The 20,892-nt window shown below is 47.6% G+C and overlaps 11 protein-coding genes; 7 read left to right on the top strand and 4 right to left on the bottom strand.

Annotated features, from left to right (window-relative positions):
* Positions 1-1,845: 1,845 nt before the first annotated feature.
* GSTUM_00002915001 (uncharacterized protein) lies at positions 1,846-3,408 on the bottom strand. XM_002836479.2 has 4 exons: positions 2,841-3,408; positions 2,501-2,788; positions 2,347-2,443; positions 1,846-2,291 (listed from the first exon to the last, which is right to left on the bottom strand). The coding sequence occupies exons 1-4, from the start codon at positions 3,337-3,339 to the stop codon at positions 2,201-2,203; spliced, it is 975 nt and encodes a 324-aa protein (XP_002836525.1). The 5' UTR covers positions 3,340-3,408; the 3' UTR covers positions 1,846-2,200.
* Positions 3,409-4,586: 1,178 nt separating this feature from the next.
* Positions 4,587-5,725, top strand: GSTUM_00002914001 (uncharacterized protein; the record flags this gene model as incomplete). XM_002836478.2 has 1 exon in its annotated part: positions 4,587-5,725. One exon carries the CDS (start codon positions 4,587-4,589, stop codon positions 5,487-5,489), a length of 903 nt encoding a protein of 300 aa, XP_002836524.1. The 3' UTR covers positions 5,490-5,725.
* A 538-nt stretch (positions 5,726-6,263) lies between these two features.
* On the top strand, positions 6,264-6,762 carry GSTUM_00002913001 (uncharacterized protein; the record flags this gene model as incomplete). XM_002836477.2 has 4 exons in its annotated part: positions 6,264-6,356; positions 6,422-6,535; positions 6,565-6,599; positions 6,712-6,762. Exons 1-4 carry the CDS (start codon positions 6,338-6,340, stop codon positions 6,760-6,762), a joined length of 219 nt encoding a protein of 72 aa, XP_002836523.1. The 5' UTR covers positions 6,264-6,337.
* Positions 6,763-6,766: 4 nt separating this feature from the next.
* GSTUM_00002912001 (uncharacterized protein) lies at positions 6,767-7,342 on the top strand (the record flags this gene model as incomplete). XM_002836476.2 is given in 3 exon segments in its annotated part: positions 6,767-6,844; positions 6,860-7,132; positions 7,188-7,342. The coding sequence occupies 3 exon segments, from the start codon at positions 6,767-6,769 to the stop codon at positions 7,221-7,223; spliced, it is 387 nt and encodes a 128-aa protein (XP_002836522.1). The 3' UTR covers positions 7,224-7,342.
* A 411-nt stretch (positions 7,343-7,753) lies between these two features.
* Positions 7,754-9,059, bottom strand: GSTUM_00002911001 (uncharacterized protein). XM_002836475.2 has 4 exons: positions 8,770-9,059; positions 8,456-8,708; positions 8,031-8,389; positions 7,754-7,959 (listed from the first exon to the last, which is right to left on the bottom strand). Exons 1-4 carry the CDS (start codon positions 8,956-8,958, stop codon positions 7,912-7,914), a joined length of 849 nt encoding a protein of 282 aa, XP_002836521.1. The 5' UTR covers positions 8,959-9,059; the 3' UTR covers positions 7,754-7,911.
* A 153-nt stretch (positions 9,060-9,212) lies between these two features.
* Positions 9,213-11,047, top strand: GSTUM_00002910001 (uncharacterized protein; the record flags this gene model as incomplete). XM_002836474.2 has 2 exons in its annotated part: positions 9,213-10,059; positions 10,112-11,047. The coding sequence occupies exons 1-2, from the start codon at positions 9,283-9,285 to the stop codon at positions 11,045-11,047; spliced, it is 1,713 nt and encodes a 570-aa protein (XP_002836520.1). The 5' UTR covers positions 9,213-9,282.
* Positions 11,048-11,209: 162 nt separating this feature from the next.
* Positions 11,210-13,908, bottom strand: GSTUM_00002909001 (uncharacterized protein). XM_002836473.2 has 6 exons: positions 13,729-13,908; positions 13,067-13,654; positions 12,547-13,012; positions 12,242-12,496; positions 12,083-12,187; positions 11,210-12,028 (listed from the first exon to the last, which is right to left on the bottom strand). The coding sequence occupies exons 1-6, from the start codon at positions 13,766-13,768 to the stop codon at positions 11,437-11,439; spliced, it is 2,046 nt and encodes a 681-aa protein (XP_002836519.1). The 5' UTR covers positions 13,769-13,908; the 3' UTR covers positions 11,210-11,436.
* A 121-nt stretch (positions 13,909-14,029) lies between these two features.
* On the top strand, positions 14,030-15,209 carry GSTUM_00002908001 (uncharacterized protein). XM_002836472.2 has 7 exons: positions 14,030-14,141; positions 14,193-14,238; positions 14,299-14,313; positions 14,375-14,409; positions 14,482-14,572; positions 14,638-14,703; positions 14,761-15,209. The coding sequence occupies exons 1-7, from the start codon at positions 14,108-14,110 to the stop codon at positions 15,161-15,163; spliced, it is 690 nt and encodes a 229-aa protein (XP_002836518.1). The 5' UTR covers positions 14,030-14,107; the 3' UTR covers positions 15,164-15,209.
* Positions 15,210-15,776: 567 nt separating this feature from the next.
* Positions 15,777-18,091, bottom strand: GSTUM_00002907001 (uncharacterized protein; the record flags this gene model as incomplete). XM_002836471.2 has 5 exons in its annotated part: positions 15,777-16,159; positions 16,210-16,400; positions 16,448-17,368; positions 17,429-17,678; positions 17,767-18,091. 5 exons carry the CDS (start codon positions 18,089-18,091, stop codon positions 15,972-15,974), a joined length of 1,875 nt encoding a protein of 624 aa, XP_002836517.1. The 3' UTR covers positions 15,777-15,971.
* A 209-nt stretch (positions 18,092-18,300) lies between these two features.
* On the top strand, positions 18,301-19,090 carry GSTUM_00002906001 (uncharacterized protein; the record flags this gene model as incomplete). XM_002836470.2 has 3 exons in its annotated part: positions 18,301-18,852; positions 18,915-18,941; positions 19,004-19,090. Exons 1-3 carry the CDS (start codon positions 18,775-18,777, stop codon positions 19,088-19,090), a joined length of 192 nt encoding a protein of 63 aa, XP_002836516.1. The 5' UTR covers positions 18,301-18,774.
* An 11-nt stretch (positions 19,091-19,101) lies between these two features.
* On the top strand, positions 19,102-20,840 carry GSTUM_00002905001 (uncharacterized protein; the record flags this gene model as incomplete). XM_002836469.2 has 6 exons in its annotated part: positions 19,102-19,262; positions 19,321-19,429; positions 19,480-19,507; positions 19,555-19,640; positions 19,693-19,819; positions 19,869-20,840. The coding sequence occupies 6 exons, from the start codon at positions 19,102-19,104 to the stop codon at positions 20,273-20,275; spliced, it is 918 nt and encodes a 305-aa protein (XP_002836515.1). The 3' UTR covers positions 20,276-20,840.
* Between the last annotated feature and the right edge of the window lie 52 nt (positions 20,841-20,892).

Below are 20,892 nucleotides of genomic sequence, written 5' to 3'. Positions count from 1 at the left end.
AGCCGGAAAGCCCCCTCTTCATATTCCCCATGAATGGATCCTAGCCAGACAGACCGCCGGGAAGGTTATTAGTATTATTTTGACTTCTTAAATCCTGTAGCATTATTTTCACAGGGACGAAAGGATATAAAGTTTATATGATAACGTGCAGGCCCCATAAGGGGACTAGACAGGGTGTTGGAGACTAGAGTTTCCACTTCTGAGTAAGGTTACTTTTTAGACGGAGACAACCTGATAGACTTCAGAGTTGTCTAGTCCAATCAAGATTTATTTCTACAGACAGAGATTGTCTAGAAAGGCTCAGAATTCACTCATTTCATTTATAACTACTAAGAGCAAAGTAAAGTAGAAAGTAGAATAGAATTGTAAAGACAATATTATATTATTAAGGTCTCTTCTCCATTGCTTGATGGTGTCTAAAAGCTTGAAAGACACTTCAATATTTATATTTTGCATCTGAGTATTCATGGACTATATATATCTATTATACAAATATGTACCTCTCTGATTATAACTCGCAACGTCAGGTGTTCTTCAAAGGTGTGAACACTTAGAGGCCCTGAAAATTACCATACTCTCTTCGGTAATTATGATATTGCTAACCAGGAGTAATGCTGTTCCTAATAGTAATTATCTAATCATCAGAGTCTTTAGACTTATGGCCTAATTCTCAAGTTGAACTGAGTTGGCCCCAATTGTCTCTGTCATTGATGAAATGACCAGTTTCATTGTGGGTTGTATCTGTGGAGGTAGTTGTAATTGCAACCTTCTTTAGTCACCTGACTTTAAACCTCTATAACTCCATATTCAACTAACAGATTTCTTCCAGAAAACTTTCTACTAATTCGCAGAAAGCTATTCTACCAGATTGATAGATAATCCCTCAGTTAGTAACTCTTGGTTACTATGGGTAACAGGGTTTCATTCACCGTTATAATATTGGAAATCATTCCCATAATCTTGGCGCATTCCTCAACCTAGTTGTAATACTCTACGAAGTCCATTGGCTTTTGTGGTATTGTGGCTCAGATTTCTAGACTCTTCTGATTATCGTAAGATAGGTACGAATGTATTGGATTCTTATTGAGAACTTTTACTATTCAATACCATCTCTTTGTGCGAAAACGTCCCGTTACCTACGGCCCATGCCGAAGGCATAAAATCTTTGAAGCCTAGTAACTCTCTGAGTAGTTGACAGATATACTGTGTTCTACTTCCCAGACCTGGCTGAAAGTCCCCTCTCATATAACCTATAAACAGGATCCACTCAGACAGATAGCAGTAACATATACAGTGTTATTCTTACACCTTCATTTCTGTAGGATTATAGTTACAGGACACAACTGAGATCAATATATATGATGACATGTGGGCCCCACAAGAGGGCTGGAGGGGGGTGTTGGAGACCAGAGATTCCAATTCCCGGTAGGGTTACCCTACTTAGGGTGGTTCCTAGGTATTGGGTCCTGGTACTCCTAACAAGAGCTGAGATTTTTTTTTTTTTTTTTTTTTTTTTTATAGAATGTAATAGATATCATGGGGTGGAGAAGAATAAATCTGAAATAAAAATTTAATATCTAGTACTGGTATACCATCCTTTCGCCTTCATAATTATAATAATGTATTGATCCTCCTAGAAATATCGTCTCTTATACTAATATTTAAAATAAAAAGTCAGGTGTCAACTCTTAACAATAAATTAGTGTCTACTCTGTTGATCTAGTATATTTATTCAAGTAAGCAAAGTATTTCTAGCAAAGCTTCTTATAGCATGTCTAAACCTGTTTAATAGGATTGAGATTTGGTGATCTTCTATAAATGTCTTTGCGCACATCTATAAAATCACGTGGAAGGCCCTCTACTAATACCGACGGACTAGGATATAAACAGCACCGAAGAAGCCTAATTGCTTGTGTGTACTGTATAACTCTGGCACGACGGCTACAAGCTACGGAAATCCCGCAATCGTTCACATACCTCGGTATCCACGCAGCTCTTATTATTCTACCCTTAACCAGACCAAGTGAGATGAAAAGCCCGTAGTCTATGAATCCAAATCACCCTACGATTTCCTGGATGGAAAAAAAAGGAAAAATATGTGATATATACGCTCAAAGGCAACCAGTCGGCTCAAAAGAAGTCAAGAAGAGAGAACGAGATAGAGTAGGGAAGGGGGGAAGAGGACAATCGGCAAGGCGCCCTACCTCCCAAAACGCATCTCTGTTTTTGCGAATCTATGTAATGCCCTAAGAAAGACTTGGTAGCCAACCCCTGAGTTGTCTTGCACATGACTTTGCAGAAGATATTAGCTGTCGGGTTCCTTAACCCAACGTGGAAAAAACATACAATATCTCTGTTAACCGGATTTGCCATGGAGGGTATCCTCTTAAAACAACTGAGGGTGAGAATAAAATCAGCAAGTCGGGCTCGGAAATAGTGTTTTCTAGAACTCATTAGTACCTGTCACACCACCTATCATATGTTCGGGGAACAAATATACCTGTAACTTCGGCATCAATCAATTCAACGCTAACGTCCTCTGAAGATATTTTCCCCCTCTGGGCCATATCACACAAAGTCTTGGTCAAATCAACCAGCGACTCCCTACCGTCCTCTTCGGAAATAAGGATAACTTCCAAGTCAACCTCTCTGCCCTCCTCGCCAGGTTCGTGGAGAGAGGACAATGGGGGCGCATGTACTCGAATGCTTGGCCGGGACTTTCCGAAATAGCTATGGAGCCTCTGAGAGATCGAACGGTGAGATGTGGAAATGTAGGATTTTAGAATTCCTATGCAGCACTGTGAGCCATATGCGTGTGTAATCACAACTAGCGAATGTACCAGTCTGCTCATAAACACTCAAGGTTTTGATCCCAGCGCTTGCACACCAACAACTAATCTCGGAGACCTCGTCGATAAGCGTATCCAGTCCTCCCCTTTCATATTCCAAAACAACACTAACATGCTCCGGCAACTTTCCCCGCTCCTCCAATTCCTTCACATCCTTCTGTATCAACTGTGGCGTTCGGTGATGGTAATAAAGAATGGAGAGTCCGCGGTTGAGAATGTTGTGGTAGGCCCATCGGAACTTCAGGTATATGCTGAAAAGTAGATGAATGATAAGAAGGACAAACTTGTAGAAACGTGTTGCAAGAAAGTCACGGATGGGCTTTTCTCTTGGCTGGTCAACGGTTTGGAGGCGAGCGAGAAGTATCCGCTCTCGCTCAAGTACTTCCGGGGGCCTTTGCTGGCGCGACCGGAGAGCGGACTTTAAAGGCCTCAGTGGGTAAGCAGACGAAGAGGAGGAAGAGTAGGGTGGCGGAGGAGATGCGTTAGCCATAGTGACAACAAAAAGAAAGGTACCCGGTAGGGTAAAAGGAGAAAGATGAAGTCGCCAAAGTAGGAAATGGGGCAAAAAGAGGAGTGAATTCAAGAATTATCAAAAGAAAGAAAGAAAGAAAGCGAGAGAGGGTGAGAGAGAGGGTTTCTGGTGACCTGGTCAGTCTGGGCCTAGGAAGCGAAGGAAGACGAGACGAAGAAAGGGTGACGCACGTCGCACCAACGCGGAACGGGAAAAAATGTGCCGATCTGAGTGAGTTTTGGTGAGGCGAAATGCGGGTATGATACCGGTATGATATTTCTCCAGTTCTTTCACTCCTCTTTGCTTGGATTGCCTCCCCCGTGACATGCTCCTCCTGCACCGGTATTCTTCATTTGATAGCCTGGCTGTTCTACTGCGCTCGAATAAAATAATAACGCCGCATTCCCACCATTGAGTGGTTGGGGAAGGGGCGTAGAGGGGTTGAAAAAGGTAGTCAAAGAGCCGCAGGCGCATCCCCTAATCATCTCGTTCATACATAAATTTAAGTCATTCTGGCTGCCTTATCGCAGAACCCACCCACCGGATTGACACAACACCTACCGGCAGTACCGGTAGCTTACTTGAGCCTTCTCATTAACCAAATTAACCTTGCTTGATTCCAATGTTGTCTTGTGGCTATAGTCTGACCATCTCACGGATCTGTTAAGGCAGTCATAAGGTGGTATATCATTGCACTGCAGATATGATGATGCTACCAAGCCGGATGCGTCCAAAATTCCAACCGAAAACCCATTCCTTAGCCAAGTTGAGCTGAGGCAATAGAAGTCCATTTTGTATACATCTTACTCGTGGGGGCTTAAAGAATGCTGGGGAGAAGGGTATCATGGTGGTGGAGAAATGTTATTCATGTTTCAACTCCAATCACCACCTCATACTCAGACACTTAAACCTCCTCTTTTAGCCCCCAGCGCGATATTTGGGAGGCTAGATGGGACCGTTTCACGCAGATACTCCGCGCAAGGTATCATACCTGAATCAGCGCCAACCTTGAACTCTAGGAACGTGCTATTTACCAACCTCAGATCTATCCTCCACGTTTCCTCACCAGCCAACCTATAAGTACTCCACCAATCACCAAGTATCCAGCTCACAACTTTCACAATGCCTACCCCAACTCGGTGTATAAGAAAAGCACCAGCACTACCTTTCGGAGCTTCCGCCATCCTCAAGCAATTACCTAGCACACCGAGCACCAAAGTTCCAATATGCAAACCTTACAACTCCTCTTTATCCTGCCATTCGTTCAATATATCGCATCTTCACCCCTTCCTAACAAACCAATCGGACATGCCTGCTCTCATAGCCATTACCGTAACCACCCCCGTTCGGCTGATTCGTCCCCTCAATTCGATGATCCTCCGATCTTCGGCCCTGGCCTGGGAGACTTCTGCGATCCTCCAACTACGATAACAGTCACTGTTCCTGGCCCCGCTGTCACAGAAGGAGCTCAACTAGAACCCGTCACCTTGACAGTAACTGTCACGGCTAAGGGTGTTGACACCGGCCTTCTAGACGGAATATTCGGCCCGATCAATATTAGTCAAAGCGTCAAACCCAAGAAAGCCATTACAGTAACAACTAGAACCAGCACTGTTGCGCCCCCCGAGAGCACTGAGACGGCGACTGTGCGAGTCACGGGATCCGAGGTCACGGTTACTGGGGAGACGAATGAGGTTACGGTCACGGTTTCGGCAAAGAATGCTGAAGGTGTTCCGAGCACAATCACTTCCCACCCGACATCTACTGTCGCGGTGGGGGATGTGGCTAATGCTAGAGAATCTATGCCAACACTTAGCAGAAATAGAGAAGAGGAAGCCGCCAAATCCGGGGGAGGAAATTTCGCAGACTCCTATTCCATCTATCCCTTCACACAGAAGCTTCGTCCACTTTGGCGGCATGAGAGCACAAGCCCCAAAACCAACTGCAGAACCCCCTCAAGCCCTGAACATCAACCCAGAAGAGACGCCGATACCATCACCCCTCTTACCCCAACCAATAACGTACTTGAATGTCTCTACTTCAACCGAAAAACGTGCTTCTGCTCCAACCTCCATTGCCGCGACACCCACGGGGCTAGGCTCTCCTACCACAACTTCTACTCGGGATAGCAGCACCAGAGAGTTCTCAAAGATAAGCAGTTCTGCACCAGCTGAGCCCTCCATCAACACATTCGGCAAGGTGGAGGATCTCAAGTCTCACGAGGATATCGTTTCCCTAGCGGCAGAATTGGGAATTGAGCAAGTGCACTGCCCCAGTCGATTCATTCCCAATTACGCTCCCAAGAAGACTGCGATGTAAGCCCCACCGGCAGCAAATACGGCGAGTAGGTGGCAGACAAGGGAAACAGGGGAGGGTGATAAGAGAGGCGGGGAGGGTGAGGGTGATGCTGGGGGGGAGGTTGGGGAGGAAGGGAAGAAGGGAGAGTTGGCGTGGAAAGCCATTAGCCAAGTCACTATTGTTTCGGGGGTTGTTGCGGCCATGATGGGGTTCTTGTTCTTCTTGTATAGAGTTATTTGTGGAACGGATGATAGGGATCGAGTTTGACGTTTGTGCTTTTCTGTAGCTGTTGCTTGTGCATAAACCATGTTTTGGAGAGTGTTGGGTTGATAGCTTTCGGTTCAGCGACGGGAATTGGATATTTGAGCCCAATGTACTTTCGGACCATTTACAGCTCCTCTAGGGTTTATCTGGCATTATTCAGAAAGCGGTGCTGCCGAATCTTAAGGGCACTAGTTAGCTGGCCGAGTGATCATCCATGAGTCTGACCTTGGCCAGATCTCCGTTACCTAATCTAATCGATCCGTGACTGCCAACTCGCCAAGTCTTCCGCACACACAATCCATGAGCAACTGTAAAATTCACCCCCTCCAAATTTCTCCAGACTCACTACTCAACACTCCTCGACATTCCACAAATTCCCCACCAACGATTAATTCGCTTGGAAGACTGATTCACCATGTCCAAAATCACAGTCGGTTCGTCAACCTTCCCGTCATAATTAAGCTATTGAACAAAATTGCTAATTTCCCACGTTTTACAGCCGGAGTGCGTGGAAACGTAAAGGAGCTATTGGAGTACTCCACAAATGAGAAGAAGCGGAACTTCCTCGAGACCGTCGAGCTCCAAATTGGACTCAAGAACTATGACCCCATGCGTGACAAGCGTTTCTCTGGAACTGTCAAGTTGCCCCAGGTTCCCCGGCCAAACATGTCTATCTGGTGAAGATTCAGTTCCTCCCTTGACTCTTGAATTCTTTTGATGGCGAAAACAACGAGGCGGAAGAAAGGTGATTGAGAGTAGCCAACTGATTCTAGATGAATGGCGATTTAGTATCCTTGGAGACCAGCACGACATCGATCGCGCCAAGCACCACAACTTTGAGTCCATGTCAGTTGACGACTTGAAGAAGCTTAACAAGAACAAGAAACTCATCAAGAAGCTTGCCCGCAAGTACGATGCCTTCGTCGCCTCCGAGCAGCTCATCAAGCAGATCCCCCGTCTCCTCGGCCCCGGTTTGTCAAAGGCTGGAAAGTTCCCCACTCCCATTTCCCACGCCGAAGATTTGGCCCAGAAGGTGAACGACGTCAAGTGCACCATCAAGTTCCAACTCAAGAAGGTTCTCTGCTTGGGTGTTGCTGTTGGAAATGTTGGCATGACTGAGGACCAATTAATTGGAAATATCATGCTTGCTATAAACTACTTGGTTTCCCTATTGAAGAAGGGATGGCAGAACGTTGGGTCTTTGACTATCGTATGTTATTCTGTTTCTAAGTGGTTTTGGTAGCGAATTGCTGATTTGTCTACAGAAAGCCTCGATGTCTCCTCCTAAGCGCTTGTACTAAACACGTTTTCCTTCTATGTTCGCGGGCTTACGGATTAAAAATATGGGTTGGGGTTTCAATTTCTTTTATTGGGAATTCATGTAACCATTATGGTAGAAGCAAATAGGTTTGTACAAGCATTTCGTGATATCCTAAATAATTAATGCCGCCATGAGATCTACCTAGCTACATGTTGGTAAAATGGCCCCCCTCCTTCCCTCTTTCCAGAGTCCTTGCCCGAGCATAAACAAGGAGATGCTTCTCGAGAATCGTAAAATCAAGATTTGAATCTTACAGTCAGTTTACATACTGGTGCCGAAGTTCTTGATAAAGTGATGTGGTGGTGGGTGGCGTTCTGATGTGGGATCGGAGACATGCTGTGAAGCACGGATCGTGGGGATAAACCCTGGAATCGGGACTTCTACCGATCCCTAAGATTAAGAGCTGTTAAACTTCAAGTATCATATCGCTGAATTTATAACATACCATACAAGCCCTCATATTGCAGTCTATCATCACTGCTCACAGAAAGAATAGCGGCAAAGGAATCTGCGCAGATCACCCACTAAATTAAGACTTCTACTCGAGTAGACTACATCTGTAGAATAAACACTACCAACAAGGGAGCACAAACTGCCGCTAACTAGCCCCTCGATGTGTCATTTCCAACCATTACGCCAGCCAAGCCAATGTCACGAACAACCCATCTCTAAACCATAGTACCTCTCTCAAAGCTATCTCTAATCTCCCCAGTATACTAAACCCGAACATCAGCATCCATCCACCCATCCTGGGGGGGGGTATAACCAGGATGTTGGTAGAACATACCTTATTATAGTACCTCGCCAACTTCTGATTAAACTGCTTATTCTTATCATTGATGTAGGTCACATCCTCCTCATCGCCGCCCTTGCGCCTGCGCATGCGGGCATCTTCGGCTTTCTTAAGGTCGCCGACTAACCTATCGACGGCGCCTTTGCTGGGCTTGTTATCAATGAAGCCAAGGGAGTTGGTGTCGGCGTAGAACTCCCCATCGCGATCCACGGCGATCAATTCTCCATCCTCGGTCTCGACAATGGTCCCGTCGCGGATTAACTTTGCTTTCTCGGCGGCGTAGGATTCGAGATCGGGTTGTAATTCGCGGAGCTGCTTCTTGTAGATTTTGCGGGCGGTCTGGGTGTAGTCTGCTCAGCATCAGATTAGCCAGTCCTCCATGAAATCATTGTTATTATGTGTTGGGTGGTGGGACAAACCTTGGAAAGCAACGTCCTCAACATGCTTCTTTTTCTTCTCCATGCGTTTATCCCAACGTTCGCTCTCTTCAATGGTCCAGTCCCACGCTCTCTTTCGCTCAAAGTCCTCCCCGTCATCTTCTGCTTCGGCCTTGGCAAGTTTGAATTCCGCCTCGTCGCGCTTGCGGTTGAGCCGGGAGGTTTCTGAAGGATCTACGGCTTGACGGCGACGCTCGGCGTAGACTTCTTTGCGGTTTACTTCGGCGGATTTTTTCTGCCATCAGGAGGTAGGTTAATTAGGGAATACAGAGCGTAAGAGAGAGGGGGGTAGTTACAGCACGGCATTTTAGAGCATTCCAGCGTTCGGCACGCTCTTTAGTTTTTTGAGCGGCATCGGAGGATTCTGGGGTTGCCGCTGCGTCTGAAGCGTCGGTGGATTCGGACTCTGAGAGTTTGGAGTGACGAGGTCCGGGAGCGATCGATTCTGATGACATTTCGGTGGGTGGCACTTTCCTCTTGGGCATTTGTGGGTGCAGTTGTGTGGTTGTGTAGTTATAGGTTTGTTTGACGTAGAGGTGAACAGCTAGTTGAGAAAAATATAATCGTCGTTCTTTGTCGATTTTGATTGTCCTCGTACTCGTAGAGTGTTGTTCATCCAGGGGTGGCTGACTTCTTTGCCCCCGCCAAGACAAACACGTGACACCATTTAGGCAGTCTTTCAACCTTCACTAATTCTATCTTTCGCGCTCCAGGTCAACATAAATCCTGTCAGTCTCCCCGAAACCAGCAACCAACCCCCATCACCATCTCCACTTTTCCAAGACTACAAGCCACACCCACAGCTCATCATGGCCTCGATGATCCCCTCTAAGCGGCCCCCAGAAGAGGACCCCTCAATCTCGTCCAAAAAGCCAAAGCAGGGAGTTGACCAAGAACGCATTCAAAAGATGCTAGCGGAAGCCCGTGCCCGTGCAGCAGCCGTCGCCGCAAAGCTAAACAACAATGCCAGGGCGTCTGCCCCATCCTCCGCATCCCCAACACCCCCGCCGGCACCACCACCTCCCGCCGCACAATCCGCCGCTGACAGGATCGCTGCAATGAGGGCTCGTGTGTCTGGAGCCGTATCCAGATCCTCCGGACTCGCGGCAGGCGGGCCACCCAGGCCGCCGCTGAGTGCGTACAGGAGGGAAGAGCCGGACATCGAGGAGGCATCCAAGGCGCGTGGCGGGCTGGATGTGGGACTTCACCCCGCGCTGCTAGGCGATGGTGGGGACGCAGGATCGGCAAAGCGTGGGAAGGGGGGGATTCCACCAAAGTTTGCAACTACCATGGCGAATCGGCGGGCGAAGGGGAAGTCCGGAAAGAAGCAGCTGGAGATTCAGGGCCCCTCGGCGGATATGACGGATCCCACCAAGAATCCCTACTTTGATCCGAATCTTGCGTCGAAGGTTGTTGCGCCCCGGAGGATTAGCAAAGCTTTGGCGTTCAATCAGAAGGGGAAATACATTGAGCAGGCAAATGCTCTGCGTAGACAAGCTGCTCTGGAGGCTATGAAGAAAAGGATTGCGGAGGCGGCCAGGAAGGTGGGGATTGATGAGGACATGCACGCAGATAAGGCATTTGCTGTAAGTTTTCCTTACCCCATATGTATATATGCTCGCTAATTCACTGTCACAGCGTGAACCACCCCCTGAAATTGAGTGGTGGGACCAAGGCCTCACAACTGCTCCCTCATACGAGACAATAACCCCAGAATCCCTCCTAATATCTGCTGCCGACACAATAGTAACTCACTACGTCCAACACCCGGTCCTCCTTGCCCCACCACAAGACCAGCTTGCGCCGCCAATGAAACCCTTCCCCCTGACCAAAAAAGAGCAAAAGAAAGTCCGCCGCCAACGCCGCGCCGAAGCCCTGAAAGAAAAGCAAGCAAAAGTCCGCCTCGGCCTAGAACCCCCACCGCCGCCGAAGATCAAGAAATCAAACTTAATGCGAGTTCTCGGAGAAGAAGCCGTGAAAGACCCCACGGCAGTGGAAGCACGCGTGAACCGTGAAATCAAAGAACGTCACGAGGGCCACTTGAAAGCGAACGAAGAGCGCAAACTAACGAAACAACAACGCCACGAAAAACTCGCTGCGAACCAGGAGAAGGACCTAGCCCGTGGCATCCACGTCCTCGTCTTCCGCATCGAGACGTTAGCGAACGGGAGACATAGGTACAAGATCAACATCAACGCGGAGCAATTAGCCTTGACGGGGATCTGCATTCTCAATCCGAAATTCAACCTCGTTATTGTAGAGGGCGGGATCCACTCCATCACAAAGTTCCGTAAATTGATGGTGAACAGGATCGACTGGAAGGAGAGCATCACCGCTAGAGAACGGATTAAAGGTGTCGAGGGCGATGCAGGGGCCGAGGAAGAAGGGCAGGCGGTCGACATGACGAAAAATATGTGCACGCTGGTCTGGGAGGGCGAGGTCCGCCAGAAGGGGTTTAAGAGGTTTACTACTGAGCGAGTGCCCAGTGATGCGTTGGCTAGGGAGCGGTTGGAGAGGGCCAAGATGGAGTATATGTGGACTCAGACTAAGAATGCTGTTGCGAAGGAGGGTTAGGATAGATGTAATATTGTCATGATCTTGACTTGCATTGGGAATTAAAAGTGCTACTAGAGACAGAAAAAGCTTGGTGATTATCATTGTTTAGTAACTTGACATTGCACGAGTGATGTTCTGTGAAAACCTACCGCATAGCTATGCGAACGATTGACTAAGGCTCTGGAACTGTATATTATTTGAACGAATAAAGCCTACAATTTCGGGAAAAAAGGAGGGGAAGAATATTGACAGGATTTGCGTGATTTTTAAGAATAACGCAGAAGTACAGGGTGCAATAAAAATACCCATCAGAAAATTTTAATAAGCAGGTTAGTTAACTGTCTCCAAGCCATTTATTTTTCGTTCCCATGCGCCTAGTTTTTTCATTTCACACCAGCCACATTTTTCTAACCTTCTTGGCCCAACCTCTTCAACTCTCCTCCCACAAACTTCTCCGCACTAATCAACTCAGTGCTTCCGTAGACTACCTTCCTCCTGGTGCCTCCTGCACCGCTGGCATCATTTACCCTTCTACTCCACTCCTGCAGATTTCCATATTCCTCCATGTTGCCTCCACCAACCGTGAATACCACTGCCTCGGTAAATCCCTGTCTTCTCTGGCCAAAAGTAGGTCCTCCAACGATCGGTCTACCGTCTGGTCCGAGTCGAGTAGACGGTCCTGTGCGAGAAGTGGATGAACGAGGATCAAGGTAAAGATAGTTTTCGGTTTTGGCAAGTGCTGAGGTGGACGAAGATGTTGGATCCATCAGAGATTCAACAATTTTAGTGATCGTCAAGTCCTTGTTCACCGGAAGGAAATTTTTGACGCCAGAAATCAGATTCTCAAAGCCACCACCGAGCGCACCAGCATCCTTGAGGCGATCCGTCAATCTGTTGGAGATTGAACTGAAACCTTTGAAGAGATCGCCTCCGGCACTCTGGGCGGCAGGTTGAGAGGGTGCCGATGCCATCATTGTCATACGAGTAATTTCGCGAACTCTAATGCCAAAATTAGCTAATTTCCCCTTAACGAGAATAGATCCGTGTTTATACTTCTTGACGTAGGCCAGGGGTTCGAGGTCACATCCAGCCTCCTTCAAGGCTACCTCATATTCCTGCATATCACCCCTACTAACGTCGTTCTCTGTGCTCAAGTACCTAGTGTCTGGATTAGATGGCGACTATACAACACCATTAAGAAATTTCTCATACCAGATGATAAACATTCTCAATTTGTCGACCGGATTCTTTCTCTCCGGATCGTTGATAACTTCTAGCAGCTGTGCCTTATTCTGCCTAGTGATGGCCTCCTCTATTTGGAAGAAGTTATCCAGCTGACGCTCCTTAATGCCTTTAAGAAGGGCAGTAGCAATGTTCATGTGCATATCTAAGACAGCCTTTCTGTCGCGCAGTTGTGGGAGTTGAGTAATAGCTGCTTTCAGATGTTGGGCGGAGGAGCCGATGTCACTATAGCTGTTAGAAATTTCCCAGAACCAGCGAGAGGTGGTGAGCCTCACTTCTGTAAATCTTCCAATGATGCCGCCCCAGTCTTCTTGGTGATCTCCGCAACATCTTCTTTATACCGAGTCAACTCCGTATCGATGTCCTCCGCTACCTGTGGAAAAGGTACTCCTGCATTTTTGGCCCAAAAGAAATCGCTTGAATTTAGATCGTAACTCTTTTTGCTAACCTTCCCACCTTCCTCAATTGTCTCAACAGTGATCCTATTTAAACGCATGTTGAGCACGTCATGCACAAGCGATTGATATGTCCATGAGTGTGAAAGCATAGGAATTAGGTCAATGTTGCGATCAAGGATAATCAAGACTGGACGGGACTGCGCCGTGCTAGTGACGCCAGCACGGGCTGAGAAAAGATTGTTATCGCGGGAATTAAGGACATGATCCCGGAGTTTACGATCAAGTTTCTGGGCTATTAGTTCGGCGGCGTTGCCTTTAGGCGCACGAATTACAGGAATAGATCCTGAATGCAGGAGTCAGTACATTTGAGGTTTGTAAAGGCTGAAGGGGGTTATACCCATAGTAACCGCTACTGAAAATAGACCACCGACGACTTTATCTATGGCTTGTTCAATAGCACTATCGGCAGCCTGAGCCGAGTTAAGCGTGTAATAAACATCTTTCAAGTTCAAGCTGAACAGATCCGGTTCCGAAACCACAAAGTTCAAATACTGGTCATAAACCTGGGCTATCTTCTCAGAGGTGTTGTTCTGAGCAGTCAATGCCGCAAAGTCCTCCAGAATAGCCCGTGGAACTGACGATAGGAAGTTGACATAAGCGATGTCGTAGATATTGTTAGTCAAGTCGTTGGAAATAGCTGTAATGTTCTCAGCTGTCGGTTCGACAAAGTATACGACTGGCACATCCGGGATTGGGTGGCGCGACGAGAGCAAGTTAAGATGTATAGTCACACCAAAGTTCCTAAGGTCTTGTACTCTAAGGACGGAAGATATGACGTCTCGGCCCAGGTTGTCAAAAACCAAAACCTTCCATATAGGTTCACCCTCGTCGTTCAGGATGGGAGTGGACGAAGGAACTAAGCCGTTGATATCGGATTCGTGTTTCGCCTGTTCGTGATTGAGGTTAAGGATCTTTTCGATAGATGCTAAAAAAGGAACAGAGATTAGCAAGCCGGAACAAAGTGGCATAGGCTCAGCTAGCAGGAGAGTACACACCTACCGACTTGACGATCTCTCAGTGTTTGGCGTGCGGTAGCCATTCTGGACAAAGGTTTCCGCAATAATTTGGGTTTGAATTCGAAGCCGATATGTAGAGAGTTGAGGCAAAAAAACAGAACTGAGAATGCGTTAAGGAAATGGGTGACGGAAATGAACCGAAAAGCTGGATGCAGGGCGAAGATTGCTTCTCAGTGAAGACACCTGGAGGTTCATAGGATGAAATTGGGGATAAGATCTTTGAATGGGAGGGTAACACTCCCCACCTTCCTTGCAACGGACCCGCAGCAGCGCAAGCATCCCCAACATCACCAAGCTTACCATTAGATCTACCTTCATCTCTCCCACCCTTCATCTTGAATATCCAAAGTATCGAAATAATCATGGAATCGAAACCAGCTGGTAATCTTAGTATAGGTATGTTGAAGCTTTCTATCGATTTTGAGCTCTTGCTTATTGATTCTTCAGATGGCATTCATGTCGACATGGAGCACTTGAAGAAAGGCGAAGTCAAGTAAGTTTATCACCCAAATAACTATTTAAAAGGGGGACAAACTAACATAATATTTCTCAGCTTGGGGACTTCCATGTAAGGCGATTCTCTTGCGGTCATGCCGAATTCCCCGCTTCGACTGATGGTTTGCAAACAGTATGGCAGCTCTCTTTGATGGCGGTGTTATCCTTGGTTCGTCATCATCTCCACTAACGTGTTTATCGGAGCACTCTTGGGATATTTTCAGGACTAATCATATCTCAGGCGCCGACTCCCGAACAACTACTGGCGCTTATATCGCCAATCGAGTAACGGATAAGCTAACCCAAGTTCATGATACCATCTGGTGTTGCCGGTGAGCTTCGATTTCTCCTACATGTGTTTTCTAGTGCCTTGCCAATTCTAATACTTAAATCCCAGATCCGGATCTGCTGCTGATACCCAGGCCATTGCCGATATTGTCCATTACTACCTGCAGTTGTATAAGTCCGTCTTTCCTGCCCTAATTATGCCCCTTTGCCCAGCCTAACCCCCTGCTTATAGTGTTCAAAACCACGAACCTCCAACCACCCAAGTCGCAGCCTCAATCTTCCAAGAGCTCTGTTATTCAAACAAAGACCAACTCCAGGCTAGTATGATTATCGCTGGCTACGATGCCCGCCATAAAGGTGAGGTATACTCGATTCCCCTCGGAGGTTCGCTTCATAAGCAGCGTTACGCAATTGGCGGTTCCGGGTCGACTTACATCTACGGTTACTGCGATGCGAACTGGAAAGAAAATATGACAGAGGGAGAGTGTGTTGAGTTCGTGAAGGGCGCTCTAGCCGAGGCTGTTAAGTGGGACGGAAGCTCTGGCGGCGTTATCCGCATGGTGGTACTGACCGAGAGGGGTGTCGAGAGGAAGATTTTCTTCCCTGATGAGAATTACAAGGGAAACGGACAATGATAGATCTCAGATAGCTGGAAAGCAAAAATACCCAGCTTATTATGAAGCTAAAGTTCCGTCATAGATTCGTTTTGCTCGTTCCTGGAATTTAAAGAAATTTTCCGGGACAAGTCTTGGGCATTGTGATATATGGTAGACCTCGAGAGCCATTGATCAGCTTTCCGCTAATAGAATGCAAATTACCGACACTTTTGTCACTGATCTCCTCCCAAATCTTCCACAGCAATTTACATCATACCTCTCACTCGCACACTCACACTCATGAACAGAATACTTCTGCACTTCGGATAGCCAGTCCTCCCACTATCTCTTCATTTCGTTTCCTACCCCAGATTGTTTCCATTTCAGTAGTGGTTTCACTTTTTCTAAGATTTAAGCTCGCAGATGGTTGAGTGAGGCCGATGACGGGCCCATGCTTCCGGGGTTTAAGGTGTAGACTACTGTAGAAAATGATTGATTCGGATAAGATATCTCGGAATAGTATGTCTGCTACTCCTTTTGTAATACGCTAGTCTAGGCAACTTAGGTGCAGTGGTATCGCGTAGCAGTCATGAACAGGTACATTCCCCGTACGCCCTCGGGTTCTGTAATGCGAAGGAACAAGAGAGCTCCAGGATAAATATCCACTGTATTTGTGAAGAACCTACCAGCGGTGATACTATCAAGTGGTCTCTTCGAAAACTGGCGTTCCGGTGTGCGTTAAGTCTGCGTGGTACCGGGTCTTTAATCCTTATATGATACAGGTGATGGATATTCCTACAACGAGCCCGAACTCCAAAGGTAACTCAAAATTATAGCCACCGAAAAATCATTCACCACCCGATGGCCCCCTCGCCTGCTCATAAAAGTCTTCGTCGGGTATCCCACCACCCCTCTGGTCCTCCGGATGGGCGCAGAACCCTTTTACATCCTCGGGGGCTTCCCAGCGCGCAACGATGTCTGGCTGAGTGAGAAATTGCATCAGCATTCCTGCTTCTACGTGCCATGCTATGTGACCTTGGAAGAGTTAGTGTGTGTGGCCAAGCGTTGTAATAAGAAGCACGTACAATGAAAAGCCCACATCCCAGGGTTATCCGCCACGAAGCGAATAAGGACCCAACCGTAGGCTTCGATGGTGACAGTATCACGGCGTAGTGGGTTTGTGGTATTTAGGGCAGCGTATGTTGACTTGTCAAAGTATCCGCGCCCCTGTCCTAGGACCCAGAATTTGTAACCATGAAGGTGGAAAGGATGGTTCCTGGATGAGTGAGTATATGTCTGAGTTAATTTCGACGGCTAGCTCACCCGTCGTCGAAATTATCAATCAGGAGATCGACTGTCTTAATTCCATCGATTCTGTAAACCATTTGCCGGTTGATGTCATACACCGGGAGGACACCCTCAGATGGGAACGATATGTTAACTCTTGCGAGCCCACCAACGGCTTGTAGTAACGTGGGTACCTCTGCAGGGCGCCAGGAAGTCTTATTGAAGAACCCCCTGCTCAAGCGGTAAGCCCCGATTTCAAAGTTACTTCGGAGGTACATGAGCACATCAGGCTCAGGAGCGGACATGGCAGCCGCTGGGACAATCTCGGAGGTGTTGAGATCTTTGCACTCCAGCTCCATCGCCTCCCCCCATCCCTTTGTGGTTGGTGCCTCCTCGTTAGAAGTGTATCGCACGATACCAAGTACCTCCGGCCTCAAATCCTCCGGGATCTCAGCGAAGCAATGAGCAATCATCCGGGCACGCAGCCAGTACGAATTGGTGGGTTGATTTGCATGAAGGATAACCGAGTATCGTTGAGCAACATTAATTCGAAACCTGTGGAGGCTATAGGGCTCAACCTCCACACCATCAACTTCGACGAGTGAGAGCTCGTGCTGGTCAATCCCCACGTCAAATTCAGCAAAGGCTCCAACATTGATGAATCTTAGACGGTGGGTTTTGCCTCTATCCAAACCGAACGTGGCAAGCTTGCCTAAAGAGGGCTCGCAGGTGGAGCAGATACCCATGCCGTTTATCAAGGCACCATCCGGAACAGGCTCATCATTCTCACTGTCTGGAGCAAGGTACTGCGGCAAAAGTGCAGCCGATAGGTCGTGATAATAGTCATGAACCATAACTATCCTATCCGTATCGCCCTGAATGCTCTCCTTCGGCGAATGGATTATAAATGGGCCAAATAACCCATCTATCCTCGATGTTGAAAAGTGCGCATGATACCTAAGCATCATTATCATGGGCATTTACTGTGGAACCCTTGGTGACGAGTTTGGGGCTTACCAGTATGTCCCCCATTGCTCCCGAACGGTAAACTCGTAACGGAATGACTTGCCAGGGGGGATGGGACAATTTGTAACGCCCGCAGTCCCGTCCATCCAATTTGTTCCGTTCTGGTACTGCCCGTGCCAATGAAGCGAAGTAGAATTAGTGGCACCATTGTAAACATCTATCACAATGGTATCACCTTCGTTGCATTCAACGAGGGGCCCCGGAAATTGGCCGTTGATAACTATGAGCGTACGCAGGATACCTGTGACTCGGTTAGAATTTATGCGAGATCTAGAAAAGCTTGTTTCCGGGGGTTTATGGAAAGAGGTGGAGAGAAGGCTTTATCATACCATCGGGCGCAGCCTCAATCTCAGAAATGGTCCAGTTATAGCTTCGGGTTGTAGAGGTTGAGTATACGTCCCAATCATTGTCCAGGACATAGTCTGAAGGGTCTCTTCTAAAGGATTTCTCTACGCGGAATCCAGGGCCCCTGAGGGTTTTGAAAGCAGCCGGGCCACCTAGTAAGGAGACACTCAAGACGAAAGCCAACGAGATTGATCCGAGAGTGTGGGATATAGCTCTCAAGACATTCGCAAGCCTTGTCAGTTGAGGAGTACCGGAAGCAACAGCAGCATTCTCCCCTTCAGAAGTTGGGAGCTTCCAGTAAACTGCCATCGCTTTTCGGCCGGATAGTTGTGGTGATGTAGATACGGTGCTGGGTCATGGCTGTGGGGGGGGCTTGTCTTTGAAGATGGAGGAGGAGAAACTTATCCAATCCAGGTGCCGTAAGATGTCAGGCCCACTTATCTCACCATCCCATGGATGGGTAGGGAAGAAGCTTTTCACCCAAGGATCTACACCCAAGCTTGGCCAATCTGGTAGCACGGACCCATCCACGCGGCCAACGGAAATGGCGGCACTTTGGACCCTGGTGCGGTGTCTATGATTTTCTGCTCATCCTAGAATCACAATGTACGAGTACTAGTACTAGCAGTACCATACTCGTACATGTCTTGAATTGCCTGCCGTCCAGCCGGTTGGTTATTCACTGCCATCAATAACTTCATACCCTTTCCCCTAGGGGAGGAAGGATAAAGAAGGATCCGCCCTTCTCACTGCTGACATCCGATGTCCGTGGGAGGAACGATAATAATATTCTTTTTTCCCGGTGTCGGGGAATTGTTAATTACAGGTACCCTCGTTCTACCCGTCGCCACTCTTTCCCGAAACCTTTTTGTTTGTTCTTGTTCATTCATAATAGCCCTTTGCTTGCACACCGAGAGAAAAGAATCACGAAATGCGTTCCCCGGGTTTGTGTTTGCTGGCGGCTGCAGCAGCTATCACTGCCTCTGCTAGTGATGTCAAAGGAAAAGTATTCAACCGCTTCGTCACTATTTGGCTCGAGAATACTGATTATGATAAAGCGGCTGGGGATCGTGAGTGAAACCTGAACCTTTGAAGCTTGGATTTCATTCTTACTAACACGTATTTTCCTCAGCAAACCTCTCGTGGCTTGCGACAAAGGGTGATACTTACTTTATTTAATTCGACGCGCGTTGTCCGGGTCGCTGATTCTCTTTGTCGCAGGCATACTCTTGTCGAATTATTTTGCCCTCACTCATCCTAGCGAGCCCAACTATGTCGCTTCGGTTGGTGGTGAATACTTTGGTATAAACAACGATAACATGAACAAACTCCCGGCAAATATCTCAAGTGTGGCCGACCTGTTAGAGGATAAGGGTATCTCGTGGGGAGAATATCAGGAGGACATGCCATACACTGGTTTCACGGGAAACGAGTACCGAAATCAGCGGACCCAGGCGAATGCCTATGTTCGCAAGCACAAGTGAGCAAGCGTGACCTTGATCATTACTTCGGGTTAGGGTTAACGGGTGATATCCTAGTCCTCTTGTCATGTTCAACTCTGTCGCCGATGCCCCTGAGCGTCTAGGAAAGATTAAGAATTTGACTCTGTTCTGGTCGGACTTGGAGGCAAAAAATTTGCCGCAATGGGTAAGTTGTGACTTCTCCGAACTGTCCGATGTGGGACTGACGGGAACCAGATTTTCATCACCCCAAACATGACATCAGGTGAGTTGCAACGCTCATGGCTACTGCCCTCTATTGACCTTATCTAGATGGCCATGATACATCTGTTACTGTTGCTGGCGCCTGGACACGGTCCTTCTTGGAGCCACTTCTCACCAACGACTACTTCATGAAGGTATATAGCTTCTTGATGAAAGTCTACCACAGGTTCCTAGCTTACCCCCCAGGACACTCTAATACTTGTTACTTTTGATGAAAACCACACATACACACGACCAAATCGTGTTGTTGGTATCCTTCTCGGGGGCACCGTACCGGAGGGCGCCCATGGGACCACAGATAGCAATTACTACGGTATATATTACCATTCCAATTCCAGGAAGCATAAACCTAACAACCCCAGATCACTACAGTGAAATATCGACGATCGAAGCGAATTGGGATCTCCACACCCTTGGCCGCTACGATGTTGGAGCCAACGTTTTCTCACTCGTTGCGAACAAAACCAAGGATGTTGTCCGCAAGCACCCTAACCTAGATGGTGTCTATCTTAACGAGTCTTACCCCGGCATCCTCCACAGTAAGAAGTGGGCCCCACAGCCAGTCCCAAACACGTCCCTCAATATTAGTGGGCGTTCGGTCCTCCCAGACGTGGTCAAGGTCTGGGGAAGCGATGAAAACCAGAAACAGACTGTATATGGCGGAGACCTCGAGATCCCCAGCGCCGCCAACCCTCCAAAGTACCCCTCCCCCGGTGCGCACTATTGGTATATTATGTTGACGGAGCTCTGGCTGTACTTGAAGATTTAGGAACAGCAGTGGAAGCCAATCAAGCAATTCTTCCAGCTCGTCAAGTTCATCCAGCTCGTCCGGCCAGTCTGGTGCATCCAGCTCTTCCCCATCCTCAAACCCCAGCCAGTCTTCGGATTCGAAACCGTCAGGCGCCACACAGTACCTGAGCGATATTTCATGCATATCATTCGCTGCACTATTTGTGGTGGCGTTTGTGTAGCGGCCGATGCACGAGAGGCGTGGAAGGTGATGTTGATTCAAGAGTAGTGGGAGTGTATCAAACCGTTACGGTCGATTGCCGGGAGTAAGAGCAAGGTTGCATTACAGTAGAATATCTAGTTGCATATTAAACGGGGTAGTTCCATATTCTCCGTAGAACATTAGAATTATTAATGAAAAATAGTTGTAATTTTGAAGACCAGAACCAGTAGTAACAGTCTACTCGAGTTCTTAGTAAGCTAACTAGCTGCTAGCTAGACTGCATTATACCGGTAGTTGCACAACCCAAATAGTTTCCACGCAATACAATTCCATTCTCAACCCAGGAATGGTAATATTAAAAGTTATGATTCTCCCTGCCTGGGTATTATTATTGACAGCCGACGTAGGAGTGCGTTTATATCGCCCAGAAATAA

This window comes from Tuber melanosporum, assembly GCF_000151645.1.
Source record: "Tuber melanosporum whole genome shotgun sequence assembly, scaffold_149, strain Mel28".
NCBI lineage: Eukaryota > Fungi > Ascomycota > Pezizomycetes > Pezizales > Tuberaceae > Tuber > Tuber melanosporum.
Note: the sequence above shows the minus strand (reverse complement) of the source record. Positions and strands in the feature narration are given on the sequence as shown.